At 37.3% G+C, this 26589-nt stretch overlaps 1 protein-coding gene across 12 annotated transcripts in view; it reads left to right on the plus strand.

Annotated features, from left to right (window-relative positions):
• The window catches only part of GRIK1 (glutamate ionotropic receptor kainate type subunit 1), a gene marked incomplete at both ends in the record, with an annotated part of 445158 nt that overhangs the window by 373465 nt on the left and 45104 nt on the right, over nt 1–26589 (plus strand). For 6 of the 12 annotated variants that reach the window (XM_080696015.1, XM_080696018.1, XM_080696012.1 and 3 more), the window contains 4 exons: nt 12415–12522; nt 21847–21960; nt 24342–24545; nt 25219–25442. In XM_080696015.1, the coding sequence (XP_080552141.1) occupies nt 12415–12522; nt 21847–21960; nt 24342–24545; nt 25219–25442 (650 nt within the window). Of the gene's footprint in view, nt 1–12414; nt 12523–15412; nt 15458–21846; nt 21961–24341; nt 24546–25218; nt 25443–26589 lie in introns of all 12 variants that reach the window. The other 6 variants (XM_080696011.1, XM_080696016.1, XM_080696021.1 and 3 more) reach the window with 2 other exon arrangements.

The following is a 26589-nucleotide window of genomic DNA, read 5'->3' on the forward strand; positions in this document are numbered from 1 at the left end:
AAATTTGTGAACAGTATGTGAAAGGTAATGGATTGTAGCATTTTTTAATTTATGAAGGCAATGTGATGTGTGTGTATGCGTGTGCATGTGTGTGTGTGGGGGGGGAGGGGTCAGGCCAACAGAAGCACATAAATTTACCATGCTATAAAATACTCCTGTTTTACCTGAAGGCTTCATACTTTTCAAATAGCATTTTAAACCACAAAATGATTTTGTAATATATTGCTACATGATGTGCCTTATAAAATTCAAGACACTATTTATAACAGAAGAGCTGAAAAGAAGATATTTTGAACTTGGTAAAAAAAATGAGGAGGAGAAGCTGAAAAATACAGTAAGATGTTTCAATGAAAGTGGACTTATATCACTAGAGAGGTAAAGGATTTCAGAAAAAGCTTTGCATCTTACAATTAAATTTTAAGTCAGCAAAAGTCCCCAATATTTATAAACACAAAATATCTCTGAGCAGCGACTCACAAGTAATTCAAAACAGAAATCCCTGAAAGTTGGACCATCCTGGGACCCCATTTAATCCGGTGGTTGGCAAACAGCCTAGGGTTGTGAAGGACTGGGAAAGGCAGTCTAGCAGAAAATTAGTGGTATTTCAACCAAACTAACATAAGGCCAAGAGTTTAGGCACTTTTTCTAGCAATTCCCTTCGCTCTGATCTCTGATGGCAATTGGAGCAGTAATTCCAGTGTTCCCAGGACCCTCATGGAGGGGGGGGAGGCACAAAAGATATTGCTTTGTTTCTACTGATGTTAACAGAGCTTTCCAACCTTGTGGTTGGTTCACCCAGATAACTACACGTTGAGGCTGAGTTTCAAGACAGGCTGCTCTTTACTAGATAAAGTACGATGCTGGAAGCCAGAGTGGAGGGATTTTTTCCTTTCCGACTAAACCAGGATACCCAAGATAAGTGGATTTGGGAAGCTCGGATTTCAGACATGCCACTGAGCTAGTGTAATGCCAAGATTTTAGTGAGGATTCGAAATTGCTCATGTTTATTTTTAGCTTGAGGCTGTTCTTATGACCCATGCAAAGTCCATAGTTAAGAGTCCATTTTGGCCTCATGACCTTTTCCATGGGGATTCAATGCAAAAGAGAAAAAAAAGAGGTAGATTGGGTTCTGAATTCCACCAATGGATCTATATAACTGTAAGGTCTTTGTCCCCTGAGAAAACAGGACAAGTCTACTCACTAATCTGGTTGCTATAAGATCTAATAAGAGGATGCATGTGTATTACTTTGCATTTGCCAACATATAACTTTATAGTTATCAACCTGACCCTCATGCATATAAAGTTATCAATATGACTCTCATGCTTATAAAGTAAGCTTGTGCCCAAAATGCACTTAAATATTTAATGATGGGACCATCTTTACACTAACTCTGGTTCATAGATCTCAAGTGGTTATATTGTCCACCAGGAGAAGCTGACTAAAATAAATACGCTGAGTTAGAGACAAGCTAATTCTTGTCCTACAGCACAATAAAATCATATATCCTTGGAGGTCATCATTGGTACCAGAAATAAATTACGTGCATCTCTTTTGGACAAAAACATCTATAAGTTAATATAGAATTTCATAGTTTTGACCTTAAATGATAAAAAATAGTAAAACAAATAAAAACACAAACCTTTAGAGTATTGAATCATCTGTAGATGGGTCTCTTAGATAATGATCCCCCATATGACTTTAAAAGAAGATGCAGTCATCCTTTTGTTTTATTCCCCAAGCCTTAGATAATTTCCTCAACAGTTCCTGCTGTATCATAATCTCCAAAGATATCAATATTACCAGATGTCTGACATCCTCTTGTTTAGAACCAATTAATTTACATGGGGAAAATTAAAGATATTAATTAACTACATAAGCCTCTTTGGACAACAAATTCAAAAGCCCCCATTTTAAACTGTTATGAAGGCCAAAAATTAACTTCTAAATGAAAATTTCCAAAGCGCTCTATTTTCAAAAGCCTCTCTTTTTCCAGAAGTGCTTTGTTGTTCTTATGGGCACTCTTAATCCAAGTTGTATTAATTTTTTATTACTGCTTAGATTAAAAACCACAAACTCTATGGTGTAATACAATACAAATTAATCTTTTTCTTCAGTTTGGGAGGTCAGAAGTCTGAACAGGTGTCTTGGGGCCAAAGTCAGGTATTGGCAGGACCAATTTCTTCTGAAGGCTCTAAGGAAAAATTGACTCTTTTCCCTTTCCCAGAGTTCGGAGGTATTCTGTAAGACTTTCCTCGTAGACTTTTCCTCATGTTTTTAGAGCCGGTAATATAGTATTTTTTAGTCTTCCTCTTTTTTTCCATTTTTATCATCATATCACCTTATGTCCATTCCAGTACAAAAAAAGAAGAAGAAAAGAAAATTAACTGAATCAGCATGGCATTCCTAGAGTATCTATACATTTGGTAAATTTACTTCTAACTGCAGTACTCAATATCTGGTAGATTTTTCTGGGCTAACTAGGAAGTTACGTGACCTTTCACCTATAAATCCAAAGTCCTGTAAACTATAGAAAAAATAAGAGAGCAATTTCCTATACCTTGATTCTACATTTCAGTGTTTGTTCCTTAATAGTATCTTTGCTATGCTCAATAAATAAGATTTGTTCTCAAATATAAAAATCTTGGTATATTAGTGAGGGGTGAGAGGAGATAGAGAAGATGGGGGAGGGAGAGAGAGAAAGAAGAAGAAGAAGAAGAAGAAGAAGAAGAAGAAGAAGAAGAAGAAGAAGAAGAAGAAGAAGAAGAAGGAGGAGGAGGAGGAGGAGGAGGAGGAGGAGGAGGAGGAGGAGGAGGAGGAGGAGGAGGAGGAGGAGGGGGAAGAGGAGGAAAGGGAGGAGGAGAAGGAGGAGGAGGAGGAGGAGGAGGAGGAGGAGGAGAGAAAATTGTCTAATCGATCCTACCTTAAGTTCCAAAGCATATACTAATGAATATTACCTGGCACTGTCTTTCTGTGCCAGGCTCTGAGATTGCCTCCTTTGACAAAGACTTAATTTTCAGACTGTAACTTATAGTAAAATCTTCAGACAACCATGATCCTAAAGCAGAAACTACTTCTTCATGGGAATGGGAGGACTGACTGAGTAGATAGAAGTTAAATTATAAAATTTTATGTTTTCTCATTAAGAGCAAACTAAATTCTCCAAAACCAATTGTCAGTTTAAAAAAGAGAAAATTAAACTTGAGTTTTATATTAATGTAGCATTTAGAAGAAATGGTTTCTCAAACCTTAAGACATATATCTTATTTAAAAAACTAGCAAAACCAGGTCATTATTACCAAAATTTCAACACACTTCTTTGCTTTTATTCAGACTTATTTGTATATCTGCACAAATATTTCAGTTAAGGCAAATAAAATTAAGTTCACTATGCCATACTGTACTATGCATACTCATGATTTTCTATTACCTATACTTTTTCATAATTTAGAACATAATTTTCTCACCTTGTAAACAAAAGTATACCTCATTACCTTCAGATGCATGAACTCCCTAGAGGCCCATAATCCTTTGAACACTTTCTTCAAAGTAGCAAAAATAAACATATTCATGAAGATGACCCAAGGTTACATCTTTTCTGTAAAACATAAAAATAATATATATAGCCAAGCATGGTGGCGCAGGCTTGTAATCCCCGAGCTTGGGAGGCGGAGACAGGAGTAAACAGGTTCAAAGCCAGCTGCGCTGGCTTGAGACACTGTTTACATATAAAAAAGTATAAAAATAGGTCTGGGAGTGTAGCCCAGAAGTAGAAGGGTTTCCAGGAACCCCAGTATCACCAAAAAATAATAGTAACAAAAATAAGATATATAAACGTGCAGTACATATATAAAAATATACACATGATAACCAATATACGAACATTAGCTCTTATTGAGAAACTATCCAGATATTCATAGATTATCTACCTATCCTAAGGTTACCTACAAATGAACTTGATTATATGACAGCCCAAGATATTAAGCTTAATAAGAAACTTGGAAATTATGTTTAAACTGATACATCACAAAGCATAATTACTGTTGGTATAAAAATCTGTCAGAATTATAATTCAATATAATTACATTCATAATTTTATATCTTCTTCACTTTAAATACTTTATGGCAAGTCTGCCTTATCTGATCAGTAATCAGTATAAGAAGTTAAGAAATTTAGATTAACTAAATTAACTGTTTTTCAGGAGAGAAAAACAAATCTGTAAAAAGAAAAAATTGCAATTGAAATTTAGGAGGGCGAGGGGAGGGAATTGGGTGGGAATTTGGGAAGGGCTAAATGAGTGATGTTTGCATATATGCCTCTACCATCTTGTACCCCATTAGGATGTCTGACTACAATGTACCAATAAAATTTTGAAAACTAAAGTAGGTACTAAAATTACAAAAAAGAAATTTAAACTCACTCTGAAAAAATTAGGGGACAAGCATATAATGAGTTTTTTTTTAATTAATTTAATGTGGTCAAAATGCACTGGGGTGAAAGGAACTTGGGTTTTTATACAAAAATGCTTCTGAGATAGCAACTTCTGTGAGTCTGCTTCAAGTATAGAACATACAATATATTAAAACTTCAGTTTTTCTCTATCAAGGGAATCCTAGGAATGTTGAGAGGAACAATCAAATAGGTAAACAATAAAGAAAGTGATCCTTTACTTTGTAAGGTCTTATTACCAACTTGATTAATAGCTTCTGAGGTAGGAATATACTTCACACTCACACAATGAGGTGAGAGGCTCCTTGCATTTGCAGACCTGGTCACATGTACTATGAATGTCATACCTTCAGGTCTACAACCTCAGCCACTCCTCATTGCCACCGCCAGAGAATGACCCACAAGTCACGTGCGGCTCAGATCTACAAGTCATGCGCAGATAGCCCTCCAGGAGTTTCTAAGACACAAAGTGCTCTCTTACTAAGCAGTAGAGGTGGCTGATGATTCAAGACCAGACACAGGCCTCTTCACCCAGCTGTGGAGGAGAAATAACTCCAGCCATGAGTTAGCTGAGGCTGCTTTGAGCTGACAGACTTGGCCATAAATCATCATAACCAAAACATATACTCAGAAGAAAAGGAAAGGAAAAGGAAGGGCAGGGGAAGGAAAGGAAAGAGAAAGAGGAAAAGGTAAAGGGAAGGGGAAAATAGAGAGGAGAGAAGAAGAGAGGAGAAGCAGAGAATCTGAATTGGATTATATTGCTGCTGGGGTTTGCTCCAAAAGTGGGGGAAAAAAAAGAAAAGATGTTTCTAAGTTTAAATAACCCACAAAGTTGGCTCTAGTGGGTGAGCATATTTGGGCATCTTGGCAGGACAATCTCTAAAACAGTCAAAGTACAATTTTGAAATTTATATATGTGACTCTAATATAAATAAGAAGAAAACAAGTGCCTTCTTTCACCTCCTGATTGCTATCTTTCATCCATTAGATAGTATGTCCAATAAGAGAAAAGAAAAAAAGCTTATACCATTAGATTTAGTTACTAATATGCAATTATTGTCAAGAAGCCTAACAGGATAAACACCAACACTTTTTCCTAAGCTAGGGACAATTGTTTAAGTATTGTTTGCAGTTAAGTATACTATAATTGTCCCCTCTGCAAATGTTTCTACATAAGGCAAGTAAATTATAATTATGAGTAATGTAATTATATGTCATTATCTAAATTGTATAAGCTCCATCCCTGTCCCAGAAAATGGATTCCTTATGTATCTTATTCATCATATCTAGAAATTAGTCATTATAATAAATAGTTCAGTTGGAAATTAGTAAATGCTTCTCAACGATTTGTTTGCGAATAAAGAGCATCTATGGATATGCAACCTATCCAGGGACGGGAGCAGGAAGATGTGGGTAACCATGGCAGTAAGGAAACTTGACTTTGGAGATAAAAAGGCACAGTTCAGTGATGAATCAGGCAGGGATTCTTTGGAGATATTTAAGGCTGAGAAGGAAGCACTGTAGAAGTATAAAAGGGAAACATTTCTGACACTTGGGTGAGCAGGGAGGAAATCAAGATGTGAGAATTAATCTCCATCAGGGACTAGAACACCAAGTACAAAAATAAACCCAACACAGCAGAATCCAAGCACAGAGACATTCAGTGTACCTCATGGAAATGAAATTAGACTTCCAAACTAGGTTTTTTAAAACCCTGTTATGAGCTGTATGGCAATTAAGAGACACAAGGCCATTAATTATCTTTGTTTTTCAGAGTCCCATACATTCTGGATGATGTATGAAATTGATTGACATGACCTCTATAAAAGAAATGTCACCTTTAGGATAAAGCTTTTGAAAATCTTGTAGAACCTAGAGGAGATAACTACCTTCTTGTAGACAGATCAGAGGAGGTCTAGCACTATACACTATGCACAGGAATGAAGAATGAAGAAGGGACCTCAAAACTGACTTCATCCAAATCCCTAACACAGTAGAGTTTTCTACTGAACCACAGATATAGGCAAATTGCCCTCAGCTTTGGGCATTTGCTATAACCCTAACACAGAGGCTTACTTTCCAGCTTGCATTTAACCCATCAATCCACAAAGCCAGGCCTCAGTTTACAGAAAAAGACAGGAGTGAACAGAGTGTAAAAGGTAAAATTTGGGCATGTCAAGGAGGAAAAAAGATATTGTGTTTGACAGGTTACCTAAATATACACAAAAGGATGCTCTCCATGGATTCTTTTTGTTCTGTGGCAGAGACTTACCAAATATCATCCAGTGCAAGGAGAGGTGTTACTCTCCACCTTAAAACATGCCGTATTGTTTTAAAAGCTAATGCAAGTGTTCAGTGTTATGGATGCCCTTGGAAATAAACTCTGGGAACTAAGTCCTTGGGTCTGAAACAAACAGGTTGTCCTATACAGTTTTCAATATAGAGTGCTCAGATGAGAAACTGGGAGCCTTTTTCTACCTACATCTTATTTCCTGTAATTAAGTTGATTTAATGCTCAGGCTTATCTAGTGATAAGATATACTTCTTGCATTGATTCCCATTCTATCTGAATGGGAACCAGAAAAAATGCATTCGTTAATTATATTGGTTCTTGACATTTAGGTCACTTTCTTAATGTACTCCTCGTGAAACTCTGCCCTGCTGTGCAACTAATTAATGTTTACTAGTATGCAAGTTAGTGAAACAGGGAGGTAAGGAACTGTGCTGTTTCCCTGTTCCTATGTGGGCATATGAATTTGATTCCATAAATTTCGTTCTATGAGAACTGCCTATTAACCCCCTGCTTACAATCTTCACCTTCTCCAAGTTATCCTCCCTAGCTCTGTTAAAATCATTTCTCTATAATGCACATCTGAGCATGACATTGCTCTGCTTAAAGCACTCCAGTGATTTCTGCGTGTCTACAGAACAGTGTCCAAGCACAGCAGCATGATTCATAACACCTTCGTGAGCAGCTGCCCACCTGCCTTCCCAGGCTCAGCGCTCATCATTCCTTACCTTGCATTATAGATTCATGCAAACTTATAACTTACTCTTCCTCTTATACTTCTGTCCAGGCTGTGAGTCTTTGCTTGGTTAACTTCTTTGGGAGCTCAGGCATTCTTGTCCCCAGGAATCTTGAGCTTACTCTTTCTTTCCCTGTGGTGAACATAAGTGGTTTTATTCCTGCCTTCCATACTCTCTGCATATTCTTTTCCTCTAGTGAGGATAAGTGTTTTTACTCTTTTCCTCCATATTCTCTTTAAACCTAATGGTGTTTTGTTGTAATAGTTCATGTGCTTATTACTACTAGCCTTTAAATGCTAAATGCTGTAGTCCCAGAAATGTCTCTGATACAGAAAATTGCAATACATAAATATTTTCCAGATGGACTATTTTCCAAAAGAAATAAATGAATTAAATTCTTATCTCCTTAGAAAAATAAAAATAAATCTTTCTGGTTTTGTAAATTTATTTTATTGGTGCATTACAGTTACACCATACAATTATATATCATATGATGCATCAGTGAGTTGAAAGCAAACATGCACCCAGCTTTTAGGGTGTTTCCCTTCATATCCTATGACCTCTTTTCCCTCTGCACACAAGTTAGTGAGATCAGTAGTAATAACATCACATATTATCGTAGCATTATTTGAACTGTTTCGTTCCATCCTTCTCCTCCCTAACTCTCTCCCTAACTCACTTCAACTACTTTATCGACTCCTCTTTGCATTCTTAAAATCCCTTATGCTTCCTATTTTCTCTCTAGCTTCCACTAGCAAGAGAAAACGCACCACCCTTGACTTTCTGAGACTGACTAATCTCATGTATCACGGTAATCTCCAGTTCCATCTATCTTCCTGCAAAAGACATAATTAGGTTCTTCTTTATGGCCGAGTAGAATTTCATTGTGTGTATAATAGCACATTTTCCTTATCCATTCATCCCTTGACAGGTTTCTGGGTTAGTTCCATAATCTGGCTCTTTTGAAAGTTGCTACAATAAACATGGATATTCACGTATCACTAGGATAGTCTAACTTTTCTTTTGGAAAGATACCTAGCTAGGAGTGGTATAGGTAAGTCATGTGGTGTTTCCATTCCTAGGCTTTTGAGGAACCTTTAAACTTATTTCCATAATGGTTGTACTAATTTATAATGCTACCAATAGTGTATGAAAGTTCCTATTTCACACATCCTTGCCAGAGTTTGTTATTGTCTGTATGCCTGATTCTAACTGGAGTTAGGTAGCATCTCAGTGTAGGTTTGATTTGCATTTTCTGATTGCTAGTGATGCTGGACTTTTTATATATTTATTGACCAGTGGTATTTCTTTTGAGAAGCGTATGTATAGGAGAAAAATTCGATATTTGAGAAGACTCTAATTAGATCCCTACCTCTCATCAGCACAAGGGCAACTCCCAATGGATCAAAGACCTAGAAATCAGGCCAGAAACTACTCAATTACTAGAAAAAAAAAAAAAAACAGGACCAACTCTCCAACATATAGGCATGGGTTCAGATTTTCTTAATAAGATCCCCAAATATCAGAAAATAAAACCAAAGCCAGAAATGGGATGGCTTCAAATTAAAAAGAAAAACTGCACAATGAAGGGAACAATCTAAAACCTAAAGAAAGAGCCTACAGAATAGGAGCAGTTCTTTGCTACCTACTCCTCTGATACAAGAATGGTATCTAGAATATATAAGGAACTTAAGAAGCCTAACATTGCAAAAAAAAAAAAAGTAGCAATATGTATTACCTGAAAACCAGAATGGCAACTGTGTTTCATGATAACTCTTTACATAAAATACCTTTATGTTTGGCATAGTGAAGGACTTTAATGTTTGTTAATATACATCATGAACATTAGAGGAGGGATGGGGAGGGAATGGGGTGGGAATTGGGTAAGGACATGTGTGTGCATGTATGCCATCTTGTATTCCATTGAGATGTATGACTACAATGCACCAATAAAAAATTTTAAAAATACCTTTGTGGATTTCCTCTAGGTTTGTAGAATTCTCATCTTATTCAAAAGCTTCAGGCAATATGACAATTATTTGTGGCCTAAAGCAAACAAAAATACCCCAACCAAAGTCATACAACTTGAGAGTGACTTTAAGAATAAATTTGGTTTCCTGACTCCAAATCAGGAATATTTTCACCATTTTTAGAAAGGATTATAAGTTGAAACATTGTAGGCTAAAAGAGATAGAATTGAAGAAAGGTAAGTAAAATTTGCTGATAAATAATTTTTCATTTGGGGAAAAAAATTGGAGCAAGAAAAAAAGTAAAGTGCCGAAGGGCTATGTCATTTTCTTAGATAGAAGAGAGAATATAATTTAGTAATAGAATTGGGTTTTGCTATTTGAAAATATAAAAAATTCCAAACTGAAAAATATTAGAGCAACTAGTCATATACAGCTAGTGAAGCTGGGCCTACTTCCCCATGCCTACAATCCCAGTATTTGGGAGGTTGAGACAGAATGATTGGAATGATTGTAGGTTCAAGGCCAGCCTCAGTAACTAAGTGAGACTTTCAGCAACTTAGTAAAACTGTTTAAACTTTAAAAAAAAAATAGAGACAGAAGTGTATCTCAGAGACAGAAAATTTCTGGGTTCAATCCTTGGTGCCCAAAAATAAAATACACACACACACACACACACACACACACACACCAAAAAAAAAAAAAAACAGAAAAGGAAACAAAACCCAAATGAAATCAGAAAGCAATACCAGTCAGAGGAATATAGGTTTATAATGCTGTGCTTTGAAGGGGAGAATTCTGACTCAACCAGAATGGTGTAATAACACAATCCTAAAGGATGGATGGGAGCTGGGCAGGTTGAGTGGGGGGTTCTTGATGTAATAAACAAGTGCTCAGAGGTTGGAGAGACCAGGTTTGCTTCAGCTGGAGCTGTGCATGGGGGTGCAGTTGTAGAAAATTCTGGAGAGGTAAGTTAGGCAAAATTTTCAAAGACCTCTCTGTTATTAGAGGTCCTCCAGAGAAATCAATCAACAGGAGACATAAATATGTATAAAGAGACTCCTTATGAGCAACTGGCTCCTAGAATCTGGCTTCCAGAAGAACTGGTGGCGATGTCCTAGTTCAAGTCCAAAAGCCCAAGAACCAGGAGTCCAAGATGTAAATCCAACATTTTTGCTTGGTTTTGTTTTTGTGGTACTAGAAACTGAACCCAAGGGCATTCTTCCTCTGAGCTATACTCCCACCCTATTTTTATTTTTATCTTGAAACAAAGTCTTATTAGGTTGATGAGAGTCTAACAACTTGCTGAGGCCGTCTTCAAACCTGCTATTCTCCTGTCTCAGTAAGTTTCAGTTTAAAGGCAAGAATCTGATGTTTTAGTTCCAATAGTCAAGCATAGTATGATTCTCATTCTTCTGACCTTATGTCCTATCTAGCTCTTCAGTGGATTGGGGATAACTACCCACAGCAGCAAGGCTAGTAGTTTAACTCAGTCTCTCAATCCAAGTGCTAATCTCTTTTGCAGACACCCTCACATATGAACCTAGACATAATGTTTAACCAGATACCTGGCCATCCTTTGGCCCAGTCAAGTGAATATAAGATCAATCATCACAATATCCAGTTTAAAGAAAAGGTTTAAAGTAACTTGCAAATGTCTTGAATCCTTTCTATACTCTGTATGCTGGGGAAGATGACATTAATATCAGAATTAAATTTAGGAACAAATAGATCTGACAGTGGTTTGTATAATAAAATACAGCAGAGACCAGTAAAGAACAGATAAGTGAATTCTGACGCTTAGGGAATGAAATCCAAATGCTAGAGTTAGGAAAGTGGGGGAAAACAGTAAGAGACAGATGTAAAAATAATTGTGAAAACTTAAGTGATTTCAGTATGTTAATAGTTATGTTGAGTTCCATTTAATCCTCAATATAATTTGCATAAATCAAACACTAAGGTTCAATATAATCCAGATTCCTATTAAGTAATTTGCTTGATATCACATTCCTAGATTCAAACCCAGTTCTTTGAAAAAATCCTGTTCTTTCCACCACAATGCCCTATCTCTTGGCCAAATGGATAATTATGATAAATAAGTGAACATGATATAAATAAATGCAAACATAATTTTCTGGGAGTTGTCTACATGGAATTTAAATGAAATCATAAGCATCCTCAGAGATGTAGAGGGAGATTTTACACACACACATGCACACACACACACACACACACACACACACACACACACAGCTGAAGAGGAGGCAGTGCAACCACAGAGGTGGAGCCTGGAATGATGTGGCTGTATGACAGTGCTGGTGGCCACCAGAAACATGAAGAGACAAAACCTGAGGCCTCCTCCAGAATCTTCAGCTAACATCAATTTCACCTAGAAGTGTGGAAAAATGCATTTCAGTTGTTTTAAGCCACCAAATTAATGAAAATGTGTCACAGTGACCACGGGAAGCTACAATACCCAAATGGCATTAGAAGGCCACTTATATCATGAGCACTCGAAAATTTCAGTCATACATTATTGGTCCACATACTTTTCATAGAGAAAGAAAAAGAAGGGAGGCACTTCTGTTTAGCAGTGTCTCTCGAGGGGAGTTTGGCTTGACCTGGGAACACAGAACATCCCAACCTGATTGACTACTGGATTTGGCTTATTAGACTTGGTTTACTCCAGGAGCAAACCATTTCACAGTGACTTTTTTCCATCCTGCTCATTTAGGTCACCAGGATTACATATCCAACTGGTGTTAGGATGTTAGTGCTGACAAGATAAATAAGGGCCAGTAAATTGGGATTGTGTTCTGCTTTGAAGTTACTGGGCCAATGTTGTGGTTTATAGTAGCATGATGAGACTTAGTGAATGGATACTGTGGTGAAACAGAATGAAGACAGTTTTGAAGGTCTTAAGATTGCGATAAGTATTAAATAGTGACACTACATTCCTTCTGTTGATAGGCTCGGTGGGATGGCTTGACTGGACGCATCACCTTCAACAAAACTGATGGCTTGAGGAAGGACTTTGATCTGGATATCATTAGTCTCAAAGAGGAAGGAACTGAAAAGGTAAGCTCCTTGACAATAAATAAATATGTAAATTAATAAATTAATCCAAGAGCATCATTCAAACATTTTAACTAAAGTACACAGACAAGCGGGGGAATAAGGAGCACTTCTCTCATCATGTTTATGTTCAACGTTCTAGATTTTTCTCCCTCTTCCGTAGATAGATGTCGATGTGCTAGAGTCTTAAATTATATATGTGTTATTAATAGTAACATACCTAATGTTGATCAGTGCTTTATTTCCATAGCAAGGACATGTATATTGTTACTTAGATGATCCTGTGGACGGATGTCATTAGATCCATTTCTCAAACGCTTTAAGAAGTTGTCTTTACAATTGGAAAGTTGCAAGCTGTCAGTGGCCTATCTGTGGAATGGTGTCCAAGTGTTACTAAAAAATTTATTTTAGCTGCACTCTATTTTTAAAGTTTGGTGACAGAGGGATGGAATAAAGTAGGGTAGAGGAGGCTTACTGAAGCAAATTAACTTAGTATTCTTATATTTGGAAGAAATGCTAAAATAAATTTTAATTTAATTTTAATGTTGTATTTTCACTTTAGGGTTATTTTAAAATTCAAACTCAAAATTTAGAGTTATGTTTTAGGTACTATATAGAGTAACATAAATATAAACTAGTTAAATAGTAATAAAAGAGTTCCAGCTACTTGTAGCACACCCCATCCCCACTCCTTCCTATAATCCCAGGAAACTGAGGCAGGAGGATTTCAAGTTCCAGGCCAGCCTGGGCAGTATAGCCAGATCATATCTCAAAAAAATTCTCTAAAATAACACAAAAAATAAAGCCGGGTGTGGTGGTGCACGCCTGGAATCCCAACATTCGGGAGGCTGAGACCAGAGGATTTCAGCTCTCAGACAGCCTCAGCTACTTAGTGAGGCCCTCTGCAACTCAGTGAGACCCATTTTCAAAATAAAGAATAAAATATAGGGCAGGAGGTATAGCCTGGAGGTTGAATGCCCCTGGGTTCCATCCCCAGACTGGCAAATTTTTTTTTAATTTAAAAATAACGCAAAAAAATGGATTTTCAGTAGATTTTATTTTATCAGTTTTAGTATCCATGACTACACATTAGAATAAACATCAAAATTTGAAGATTTTCCCTTTAAGACCTTAAAGACAGAAAAGAAAAAAAGATTCTGTGACATTTTTTTCTCATGGTAGTAATAACACAGGATGGCTTTGGAAAACAACCAACTACTTAATTTTAATAGTTGGGTTGACTCCTTAAATGAGGTAAATAAAGTTTTCCTTTCTGTTTTATTGCTTTTCTTAACTGAAACATTTTGCTTTTAGGGTTTTGTATTGGGGGGGGCAAGATTCTGACTGCTCCCACCTCTATAGTATTAATTAAAATAAAGATGAATTTAACGGACATAATAGAAAGTTACCTTTGATGTTGAACTATTTAGGAAAACAATTCATTTGACAACTTTGAGAGCACACACTAGGAATGCTGCTTTCACATTTCAAAAATGCTAGCCAGGCGTAGTGGCACATGCCTGTAATCGCAGTACATGGGAGGCTGAGTCAGGAGGATTTCAGGCTTGAGGGTAGCCGCAGCAACTTATCAAGACTCTCAACAACCTAGTGAAACTCCATTTTAAAACATAAATTTTAAAAGGGGACTAGAGGTGCAGCTCAGAGGTGAAATGCCCCTGGATTCAATCTGCAATACCGCCCCCCCAAAAAAAAAATTAAGTTTCTCACTCCTAATTTCTGGCTTGTGCTTCATGCTTTATTCGGATTTTACCTTGTACTGGTTTAACAGAGTACAAGAAGGCATCCACCTGTGGGATCTGGGCTGGAGGGAGCAAACAGAAAGAATACTCGTTTTGGTCTATAACCTATACATTTTTTAAGAATATGTCTGCTTCTCTCCCTTTCTCTGCTCTTAATGTTCAATGCTGAGTTGAAAAGAAAGTTGTTAAGGGAACATTTTTTCAGCTCAGATGGGTGATGAGATAGACCGAGCTCATGTTGTGCGTTCCAAGCTATTTATACACCACCGTATTATGCACATTCTTTCGGTGTTTTCCCATCAAAGACAAAATGAAATTAGATGAAAGTGTTTTCTGTTTGTTTTTTATCTCCTCGTTGTTTGCAATAACTTTTTTTCCCCCCCTGTAGGTGAATTAGGCTCAATTCCTAAAAAGGCTGACAGGCCTAAAGCACTGGGAAAAACCAATGCCTCTATGTCAGGAGTTAAGGGAAGACAGGTCCAATCTTTTCATATTAGCCTCTCTGAAGGTCCACAAGAAAAATTACCAGAAAATCCCTACTTCTCACTTTATCACTTGCATTCAATTTTTTTTTTGGCCTGGAAATACTCAATCAAATAATAAATCAAGAAGTATGATTCTTCATGTAGCTTAGGAATGATGTGTGTGTGTGTGTGTGTGTGTGTGTGTGTGTGTGTGTGTGTGTGTGATTGTATGGTGATGTTTGCAGACTGACTGATCTAGTTACACATGCCTTTAGCAGCTCTTCTTAAGAAACAAAGACCTTTTCTTTTCATGCTACAGCATAGCTGCATATTTTTGAAAGTGCTTTAAGATTATATATATATATATATATAAAGATCATATATATGATCTTGAAGCACTTTCAAGATTATTATTTTCAAGATTCTTTTATATATATATGTATATATGTATGTATTTGGCATGTGAGAAAAAAGTAATAATTGACTCTTACCATCAAGTAACTTCTAGGAGACTTGATTCATCTTCTTACAGTGCCTATCGTCAGACTTTACATTGAATTTAGATGCAAAATCCCAATGAGCATTCAAACACCAAAATTCTCCTGGGTTCCATGACCCATTTCTCCATTTTAATTAAGTGCTATTTTTATTTTTCCTCTATGAACCTAGACTGCTGGCAAAGTGTCTAAGCACTTGTGTAAAGTATGGAAGAAGGTTTGCACTCTAATATTAATGGCAAGAAAGCTGGGGATGTGGAGAGGAATAACCATGGAATAAACTCTGCATCCTTTCAGTTTTGCCAGCCAGGTAGTTCCCCAATTGCATTTAGCAGATAATTGTCTATATAAAGGGAGATGGTGGGTGGTTGAATATATTCTCTCTCAACATCACTCATGAATTGAAAGCCATCTTGCAGTGGATTAAATAATGACAAGTTAAATATCTCCCCCTAGATTAGTTTTGCTTCTCCCAGGCGGGATTAGTCACTGTGAGACTGAAAGCAGGTAACTGTAACGAAAGCAGACACGGGCCCATTTATATTCCTTCTCCAATCACTAAATATTTTTCCCTAAAGGGTATGCAAACAACAGTAGATTTGATTTATCATACTAGTCATAGAGGCTAAAGTCTCAGAAGGCTGGAACATCTCCTTGAGTGTCACCAACACAAAATATGAGCCATATTCAGACATATTCCTTTCTTGTGAGCTGCCTTTGTTTTGCAGGGTGTCTCTGTTGGAGCAGATTGTCTTGCAATTTATTTCAGAACTGCAGTTTCCAGAGGACAAAAACATTAGAAACTTTGGAAGAAAAATGAGATTATCTTATAAATTATAACACCCACCACTTTAGAGTTTATGGTACAGTATCATGTCACCAATGAACGTGCACAGATTTATATGAGTAAATGTTATTAAAAAAAAACACACATTTAGATAGGAAAAATATCCCAGGGATGAGAAAACATTGCTTTGTCTTTCATTCCCTCCCCTCCCTCCTACCTCTCTCCCTTTTTCTCTCTCTAAACTTCTTGCAGAAACGTTTGTTGATTGATGGATGGACCTTAATTTACTTCAAGTGGTTCAACTTGAACAGTTTGTCAAGCTCACTTTCATCTTTCAAATTATCAGCTGAGTCACAAAAAGTGTAAACAGTTTCTCCCTGAACCAAAAATCCTTGTCTTCCTCTTCCTAGTTATCAGTACAAGAGCTCAAAAGTTTTAAGTTGTAAAAAGTGCAAGTTTAAGCTGGGCATTGTGGTGCATGCTTGTATCTCAGTAATTGGGAGGCTGAGACAGGAGGGTTGAAGGTTTGAGGGCAGCCTCAGCAACTTAGCAAGACTCTCGGCAGCCTAGTGAGACACTGTTTTTAAACAAAACATTAAAAAATCCTGGGGTATAGCTTGGAGGTGGAATACTTCTGGGTTCAATTCCCAGTGCCCAATAAAAAATACATTTTAATGACCTTGTTTAACTTTCAATGCACCAGGCTCAAGGCACATGGGACGTGAACTAGTTTCCTTTCTGCTAGTAAACAAATGACCCTAACTAGCAAGAAATTATGCTATATTGCATTATATACTAAATTGCATTCGTATATTAATGCAACTACAGGATCTAGGCATTCCCTGCAATATTGAATTATTTTAAACTAGTACCTTAGGGAATTACCTCCAGACTCTGAAATTATACCCAGGGAAGGGTGGGGAGAGATGTTCTTATTGGCAACTAAACTGCAATACCACACCCATGGCCATGTCTCTTCCTTCGGGATGCCTTATGGTTATCCACATTGTAAGCCATCTATGCTGCAAGTGCAGTTTTGTGTCAAGAAATTCACAGGAACCCAGTCTCCGGAAGAGAGACCCATCCAGACCTCATAGACACATGGCACTATCCCAAGAAGGCTCCGCCTGAAAAGAGAAAGACTTAGCCCCATGGTATTTAATCCCCAAAGCTCTCCCAGCACTCTGACCTTTTAGAATTCAGAATAGTTCACCTGAAACACTTTCCAAAAGAAGGACATGGCAATCTTTACAAAGCCTCTCCCTCAAATATGTGTTAAGAAGGCTTAGGATAAAGAAAACAGATACACCTGCATCTTTTGTTTTCCCTGGGTACCTGGTCATATCTCTCAGCAATTCTGGATGTCATGCTTATGTGAACCCTTGACTAGGTTTGGAAAGAGATACTATGATGCTTTGAATGCCCTTTGGTGGAGTCGCGGTTTTAAGGTTTGCTAAATGTCCTCTGGGCATTCATTTTTAAATGTTTCCCTTAGTTGTCCCAGATGACAAATGGCTGCTCCCTCCTGCCATCCAGAGCTGAGCGAAAGGAGGCAGGCCAGACAATTTAGCCTTCGAGGGCTCCTCCCCACAAATAATTGATCCACTGTCCACCACTCCTCTCTGGTAAATTACTGCTGTCTGCATTGACTGTGCACTGTGAAAATTGAGAGTCTGCCTCCTGGAGGCCCTCCTCCAAGGTCACAGAACAAGACCACTAGGCTGATGTGTAGGCTGAGGTTAACTCTTACCTCCTCCAGCAAGTATGTGCTGTGGGATCTGGCTTATTCGGAGAGAGACATTCATTTGCTGACAACCTGTTCATTTTAAACCAATTAACAGGTAAAGTTAGTTAACAACTTAAGTTTAAAAGACACAAGGCAACATATCCTTTCTTTTTCTGTTTTGATGACTAAAAGGTTTAAAAACAGAAGGCGGAGGTCATTCCGATTGCATATGCATATGGTTTGCTCCCTGGAAATAGCCTGACCTTTACTATATTTCAATATTCTTTTCATTTACATTTAAAGGCTCTTCTGTATGCCGATGGTAGGAAAAAATAGTCTCCTTTCTCCCATTTTATGGAAGAAAATGTGCGCTGCTGGGACTCTGAGACTTGGATGATTGAAAAGGCAGCAGTGAATCTCTTACCTTCTGTGCTTTTACTGGGGATGGTAAAGGAAATAAAAACCAGCTGTCAAGCAGTGTCATATATTTGTCCACAATTCATGTTTTATCTTGGAAGAGAATAATATGGAAAGACCATTTGACACCGCCATTCTCAAATATGAAAATGATTTTTAAAAGCGTTCCTTTAAACACGCAGACACTCCAAACATCTACGACATAAAAGAAAACAAGAGGAAAGGGAACACATTCTACTACTTAACAAAGTGACTAAAGATTTCTGTTTTACAGTCTTTGGTATTTACTTAATTAAGAATTAGGCTTCATTCTCCTCTCTTCTAAGTCAAGTTTTAATTAGGATTGGATCCAGGGCCCAGTTTGCATACAGTCTACATGGAGTTCCAAGTCTATTACTGCCAACCTAGAGTATGGCTTTGGTTAAAAACTATTAAGCCTGAGCCATGTTTCCTAGAACCAAGGGTCTGTGCTTCAAAATAATAAGAAGAGGGATGAAGATTGAAAAGAGAGAGAGGAAAATGTCCCATGTTTTAGATTTAAGGCTAGCCAAAGAGACTGACGATTCTTCAGTCAACACCTTCAATGTCATGCACATTCTAGGGGGCATGCACCAAAGGAGGTCTTAGAAATACTGAATGGTTATTAAGGACACGGGCCTATATCCAATCCTACTTCTAACATCCTCTTTTCAGGTAGTATATCAATACACCAAAGTGCAAAAACTACTTCCAAACCTTTATTACCTCGACTTATCTATTTTTTAAATCAACTAACCCTAATAATACACGTTTATTCCAACTCACACAGCTTTTATAAAGAACGGTGAAATTGAAATACTTTGCACTAATATGTGAATGTATGATGGTCCCCGAAACTTCCTGAAAGTATTACTGGCTTCTAAAAACAATACTCATCAAGCCAAATAAATCTCCACATGCTAATTTTAGGCAGTAAATCAAAGTGAAAATACAGATGAGCAAAGATGGAAATGAATACATATCTTCACATGTGATATTTTAATCATCAGAGAAGTTCTATTATCACTGTGGCACAAAAAGGTTATTAAACTTGTCTAAGGTCACACAGCTGGTAAGTTGCAAAACTAGAATCTGGACAAAATTCTTCCTGCAGAGCTCACACTCTGTTCAGCCAGTGCAATGTCATCTGTTGGAAAAATATATTTAGGAATCAAACATAGATTCACCCTACCCATTGCAGAGTATGTCCAGATGTTAGTGTTCCTAAACTGACTCTTTTTTTTTATATTTCCTTTACTTTATTGACTTCTGAATTAAATAAAAAAATTCATAAACAATTTCCCATTCTTTCACAACAGGATACACTTGAAGAAATTGCTGGGATAGTCATTTAAATGTTCTTCATTATTAATTAACATTGGTAGTTTCTAGCACATTCCAACACTCCTACATACATCATCTCATTGGATCTTCTCAATATTCCTGCTAAGTAGCTTATAGTTGGTGAAACAAAGTTCAGAAAAGTTAGCATCATGTCTAAGGTCACATAATCCCTGGCTCGTTTTTTGGTTTTTTTTGTTTGTTTTTTTTTTTTTTTTGCCTGGCTCTGAAATTTTATCTCACAAGACTAGCAATAAATGCCTATAGGACTGGGACATATAGCTCAATTATCTAAATTTCTTATCCCAGGTTCTCCCAAAGGCTAAACAAATCAATATATAGGTTGAAGAAATATGACATGCCCTTCATCTCAAGTGCTTGGAACAAGAGATGTTTTAGGATTGTGCATTTATTGGATTTTGGAATATTTGTACACACACACACACACACACACACACATGTATATATGTACAAATATATATGATATCTTGAGATAGACCCCAAATATTAAGACAAAAATTAGCCTTGTACACAGAGCCTGAAGGTAATCTTCTATAACATTTTAGTGCACCTGTACTTTGACTAAGACCCATCACATGAAGTTAGTCAGGGAATTTTTTACCTGTGGCATTGTTGGGACTCAAAAACTTTTGAATTTGGGAGCATTTCAGACTTTAAATTTCCCAATTAGAGATGTTCTACCTGTGTTTCTGCAAAGCATATTAACCCAGGAGTGACTAGATCCCTGGGAAAAATTAGTGGTGTTTATTTTTAAAAGATCAATAGACTTGACTGCATGCCAATCACTGTGATTGGTTCTGTAAGAGAAAGACCAATGAGCAATTGAAGTGAGTATTCTCACTGCAGGAATTCATGGTCAGGTAAACAAAGATGAAAGCAAACAGATAATAATAACAAGCCGGGCGTGGTGGTGCAGGCTTGTAACCCCAACATTCAGGAGGTGGAGACCGGAGGAAAGTGGTTCATGGACAGCCTCAGCTACTAAGCGAGGCCCTTCAAAATTCAGTGTGAGACCTTGTTTCAAAAAATAGACTAAAAAATAGGGCTGGGGGTGCACAGTATACCTGGGGTTCATTCCCAGAACCGCAAATAATAATAATAAATAAATAATAACAGAAGATGCTTGGATCTACTTTAAAGGGGTGACAGAGTCACCTTGTTGTGTATAATGGGCCATCATTAGCTCCTTAGTCAACATAGGCCCAGATGTTTGTCTATTTCTTATTTACATATTTTGTCCCATTTATCTTTACCATTTAGATGCCCAGTCTCTCCACCATCACATTCTTTGTAAACTTTAAAGGAATTGGTCAAGCCATTTTAGCAGCATAGTATTTGTATCAGCAGAAGGGTAGAAATTTTTGTATGTTACTAAACTGCAATACCCTTCAAAGTCTAGAACTGTACCTGACACAGAAATGAGGTGGGATAAAAGAAATAAAAAATTAGGTAGAAAAGAGACATAGAAGGAGAATAAGGAAAATGTAACTTTAATATGTAAGCCTGTGGCAAGGAAATTTGTAAGACCCCAAATTTCTATTGACTATCATCAGGGAGTTATCTGTTGACCAGATATCAGAGATCATGCAAAGGAGTAATCTTCTTGGGTACTGTTGACCATCCTTGATGGTCAAAATGTAAACCTGCTGAAAAATCTGTAAAAGGCAGGATCTGGAAGATGTCCTGGACATCCTAAACCATATTGTGACTCTGAGACTGAAGTCAACTTCACACACATCCTCCTGCTCACCTCTCACAAAAGTCCCTGATAGACGAAGAATCCTGTGCTCTCTCACACACTGGGGATGGCAAGCATTATCCCTTGAGTGTGTATTTTGTAATTTCTCAAATAAATCTCTAAGTCTCTGACTGACATGTTGAAATTCTTTTCCATCACATAATCACAGACCCCACCAATCCTGAGGCGAGCAATCAGATGTTTCCCTGGGACAAAAGTTTGTTCTCAACAAATATATGTTGGAAGAAGAATGTGACAGTTATTGAAGAATTCTCATCTGTTCAATTTAAAGAAGACCATTGAGTTTAATTAATAAGAAACCAAAAAAATGCCTCCTCCAATCCTTCTCCCAGTAGCACAGGTTTCTCCTACTCTGTCTCCTATGCTGTCTACTCACTCTTCCACCATCTTTGTTTTATCCCATTTAGTAGCTTCCACTGCGATGCCTGGTGTCCCAGACTGTAAGCTTTCATGCCTGTTCCTGGCTTAGAAGGGGCATCTCAGTGCACATGTGATCACAGACAGACAGCAGCCTCTGATGTACTGTGTTCTGTGTAGATTGGGATTTGGAATTCCTACAGTGGGCTTAATATGACGGATGGCAACAAAGACAAGTCCAGCAACATCACAGATTCACTGGCCAACCGAACCCTCATTGTCACCACCATCCTGGTAAGTGTTTGTTGTGAAAATCAGGGCATCTTAACTAGACTCCTACCCTGGATCTGGACAGGTTCTTCAACTGTTTTCTTCATACTGACATTTCTGTCTGTATATGTCTATTTTTTAAACTGATATGCTAAAGGCATATACTTGCACACACTCATAAAAGGGTTGAATTATAAGCTTCCAGAATTTATCTGAAGGTTCCTCATTCCAGTGCCTTCTAAGCCCTACTCTGTCTAGCTCTGTGTGCTCATCCAGCTGGTCATCTTTGTTCTCTGCTTGCTAATTAGTTAGTTTCAACCTGGGAGATGCTAGCAAGGGACAAGGGCAGTCAGGGAAAAGAGGAAAGGTACTTTCTTCCCTAGACCCCTCCCTAATGATAACTAATGGTTTTGTCCACAACTACAGCTCCTGCTCTATCAATGATCCTATCTAGAGTCTAGCTACTTTCAGTTCCAGGAGCTTTTTCTCTTTCTCTATCTCAGCCCTGGGTCTCGCAGGCTTCTTGAGGCAATGCGTCCCTAAGTGTCCACACCCTCCTCTCAATCTCACCCCTACCTCCCTGTGCTCCTTTTCTTTGCTTACACCTCTGTAATTAGTCCCTCTATGGATGCTCCAAAGTCCTGCTTCCTGTTAAATGCCAATCATAACCCCATGCAGGCACTGTACACCTGCTCATTTTTTAGCCTTACCTCTTTCCTTTCCCAAGGGGGTTGGGCATGAGTAACCCTCTCTGAACTCTCTACTTACAGGCATTCCTGCCTTCTTACATTCAGTCAGCAGTGTTTGAGCTATTTTTATTTTTTGTGGGTCTGGGGATGGAATCCAGGGTATTCGACCTCTGAGCTACACCTCCTGCCCTAGTTTTTATTCTTTATTTTGAAACAGGGTCTCACTAAGTTGCAGAGGGCCTCACTAAGTAGCTGAGGCTGTCTGAGAAGCATGATCCTCCAGTCTCAGCCTCCAGAATGCTGGGATTACAAGGGTGTGCCACCACACCTGGCTCGAACTATTTATTTTTGAAATAGTTAGCTTGTGAATATTGTTTGTCCAAAGTTCACCCAAAGTTTCATTCTTATGGTCATTATTTTTTCTATAACTGGCGTGTGGAAACATAGGTTTTCTGTTGTAGTTGCACAACCCGACAGCTTATTTGATGATAAATCTAAATATATAGGACATGTCAACAGTATAGTACTAATTATAACACAAAATGAACTTTATTATAATCAAATGGGAACTAATGAGTTTATAGATGTATGGTAAGAAATATCCATCATTCAGAGAATAGGAGATTTATCATATAAGAGTAGAAGTAAAGAATTACCAAGTATGAGATTTTATTTTGAATAAGACTATGCTACTGATGATAAAAAAAAAGACATAGAAATGAGCCAAACAATATACTGTAATCACAGTACCTAAGAGGCTAGACAGAAGATGGCAGGCTCAAGGCCAATTTCAGGAACTTAGCAAGATCCTCGGCAATTTATTGAGACCCTGTTTCAAAACAAGAAACGGAAAAAAGAAATGGGACATATCTCAAAAGTAGAATGCCCCTGGGTTCAAATCCCAGTATAAAAAAGAAAAGGAAGACATAGAAATGGTCAACAAAAATATAAAGAAAGTAATAGTGAAATTTAGTAACATTTGAATGAGGAAATGAGAATACTTAATAAACAGGAAGTATAAAAATAAGAGGATGTATTTAGTATTTTCAATTTCATTTTTTTAAGTAGACGAGGCTCTTAGGTTAAGGTCAATAAGATGGAGGGGGTCATGCAAATGAAGCCTGGGTGTTGACACAGCTTGAGCCCAAGCTGGACCTCCATTACCCTCTGAGCCTTTCCATCTTCCCAGATCACAACTGTAAACGCAACTGTGTCTCCATCACAACATTCATTCATGGTAACCCCTTCAGCAGAGAATAAAAAAAGCTCCCATTCAAATAGATAGGAGAGAAAGAAAAAGGAAAGTGTGAAGTATCCCATATTTGTAGCATGCATAAGAAAGACAAACTTGGCTAAGGCAGGAAGGTAAGTAACTGACTTTAGTACACTCAACTCTTAAAAATCATCTTCAAGTCAGGCATGGTTGTGCAAGCTTGTAATCTCAGTACTTGGGAGGCTGAGACAGGAAGATCGCAGGTTCAAGGTCAGTCTCAGATACTTAGTGAGGCCCTCCACAATTTAGAGAGACCCTGTTTCAAAATAAAGAATAAAAAATAGGGCTGGGGATGTAGCTTGGAGGTAGAAGGACCCTGGGTTCAATCCCCAGTACAACAACAAAAAAAGTCATTTTTAAGGATTGCCTATCTTCAGGCTGCTGATGAAGAAATTCCCCCTTTCATGATAATGGAGTTTTTATATTTGGTTTGTTTCATTTAGGAAGAGCCCTATGTGATGTACAGGAAATCGGATAAGCCCCTTTATGGAAACGACAGATTTGAAGGATATTGCCTGGATCTCTTGAAAGAATTGTCAAATATCCTGGGTTTCCTGTATGATGTTAAACTGGTTCCTGATGGGAAATATGGAGCCCAGAATGACAAAGGAGAGTGGAACGGGATGGTTAAAGAGCTCATAGATCACGTAAGCAGAAATGCATCGTGTGTGTCCGAAATAATACACAATGTGAGGAAGTAAAAGGAAATAATGACGGAGTCATGCCGAAAGAAAGGTTTCCTTTTTTGAATTATAAAAATGATGTTTAAAAACATAGAAGAAAACCATCTGAAGTTTGCTTACTTTGAAGGGCAAGTAAGGATAAAAATCGAGTATAAAAATGTATGAGTTCATCTTACATGCCAAGGAATGAGCTTGAGAGATTCCTAAATTAGAGAAAGTATTCTAAGATTTTAGGTTTGGAGCAAAAGTCTCTTCTCGTCAACTAATATTAAGACCAACTTGCTCATTCCTCTCTTTTTTTTTTTTTACATGTCCTTTTTAAAGACACCTCCTGCATTTTTTTTTTTTGCTTCATTGAGTTCTGTAACGATGTGAGTGAGCAAGTTAGTGAGTGAGTGTGTGTGTGTGAGTGTGTGTATATGTGTGTGTGTTTCATTCCTCTTGGTTTTCTTGGCCAATAAACCCTAGTTTATACACATAACATATATAAATTGGCTGTTTTCAAATCAAAGCCAATCCTCACTGGAGCTTTTTGCACTAGAAACAAAAGAAGGACCAGGAGTACCCCCAAAAAAGTATACACATTTGCAGAAAAATGAATCAAATGAGCTAACATTTTTTTATCTTGCTTTTGCAGAGGGCTGACCTGGCAGTGGCTCCTCTTACCATCACTTATGTGCGGGAGAAAGTCATTGACTTCTCCAAACCCTTCATGACCTTGGGCATCAGCATCCTCTACCGGAAGCCCAATGGGACCAACCCAGGAGTGTTCTCCTTCCTCAACCCTCTGTCTCCAGATATTTGGATGTATGTGCTCTTAGCCTGCTTGGGAGTCAGTTGTGTGCTCTTTGTAATTGCAAGGTAGGTTGGAGAATATCAAACTCAGCTCTAGAGGTAGACAAAAAGTAGGAACTTTAAAGTATAGTTTAGTTTTGCTTAGTCTTCTTTCAAGGTTTAAATGAATGTCTTCCAATTGTTTATAAAAATGCTTCTTAAAAGAGAATAAGAAGATAATGTTACACCATTTTGATTTTATCAGTATTTCAAACCATTTATATGCTTATTTATCTATTTCCCTCACTTACAGTAAATTAAACAAAGGGTTGACTAATGTATCTAAAATGTTTCATTAATAATAATAATGATAATGATAAATTTATGTCAAGATATTTGCCTTCTAGGGTACTTAGATAAGCAAAAGAAAAAATAACTAGAAATTATCATAGCAAATAAGAAACACTGAAATAAAATTATTGCAAAATCCTCAGTAAAAGAAAAGAAAAATGCTTCTAAAATTCAATGAAATTTATTTTTTAAAATGTTACAGAGAGAGCAAAAGAAATAAAACTGAAATGAGAGATTTCTTAAATTGTAGGTCATAGAGGTATGAAATCCTTATGCTACCATTGAGATGTTTCCATTGAAGTTTTATTTTTGAGATTTAACTCTCTGTTTAACCATTCTGTTCTACACAATTCTTCAAAGGATTTTTATACCTCTCAGTAGATCATATATTTTCCAAATACCATTGATGCTGAATTTGAAACAGCTACTTTATCTTTCTGTTGGCTTAAATATTAAATATCCCTAAGATAAATCATGTAAAAAAATTATGGCTCTTGTATGTCACCTACTTGTTTTCAATCTTTTTTACCTTTCAACAAAACTCAGTGAACTTTTTCCCTAATCAATTTTTGTTTCCCCTCTAGGAATTTTTATGAGAAATATTTCTTCACGCTAGCTCTTTGTCATTGTCCACTGTCTGGTTTTGATTAATGCCAGGTAATTCTGTCCCTGGTGTAATTATAAAGAAAGTTTGGGCAAAATAGCCTAGGCTGGAAAAGTCTAAAAGATCTACAAGGCAGACATAGTCGTGCTTAATGAGTTATCTCACATGTGGATATTTATATCCAATATGAAGTGAAAAGGTTTGAAGTTCTCTATACTTTATTAAATATACCATTACACATTCTAGATTTTAAACTTTTAAAGTGACCAGATCTCTCTT

This window comes from Muscardinus avellanarius, assembly GCF_963383645.1.
Source record: "Muscardinus avellanarius genome assembly, chromosome: 5".
NCBI classification, from domain to species: Eukaryota; Metazoa; Chordata; class Mammalia; order Rodentia; family Gliridae; genus Muscardinus; species Muscardinus avellanarius.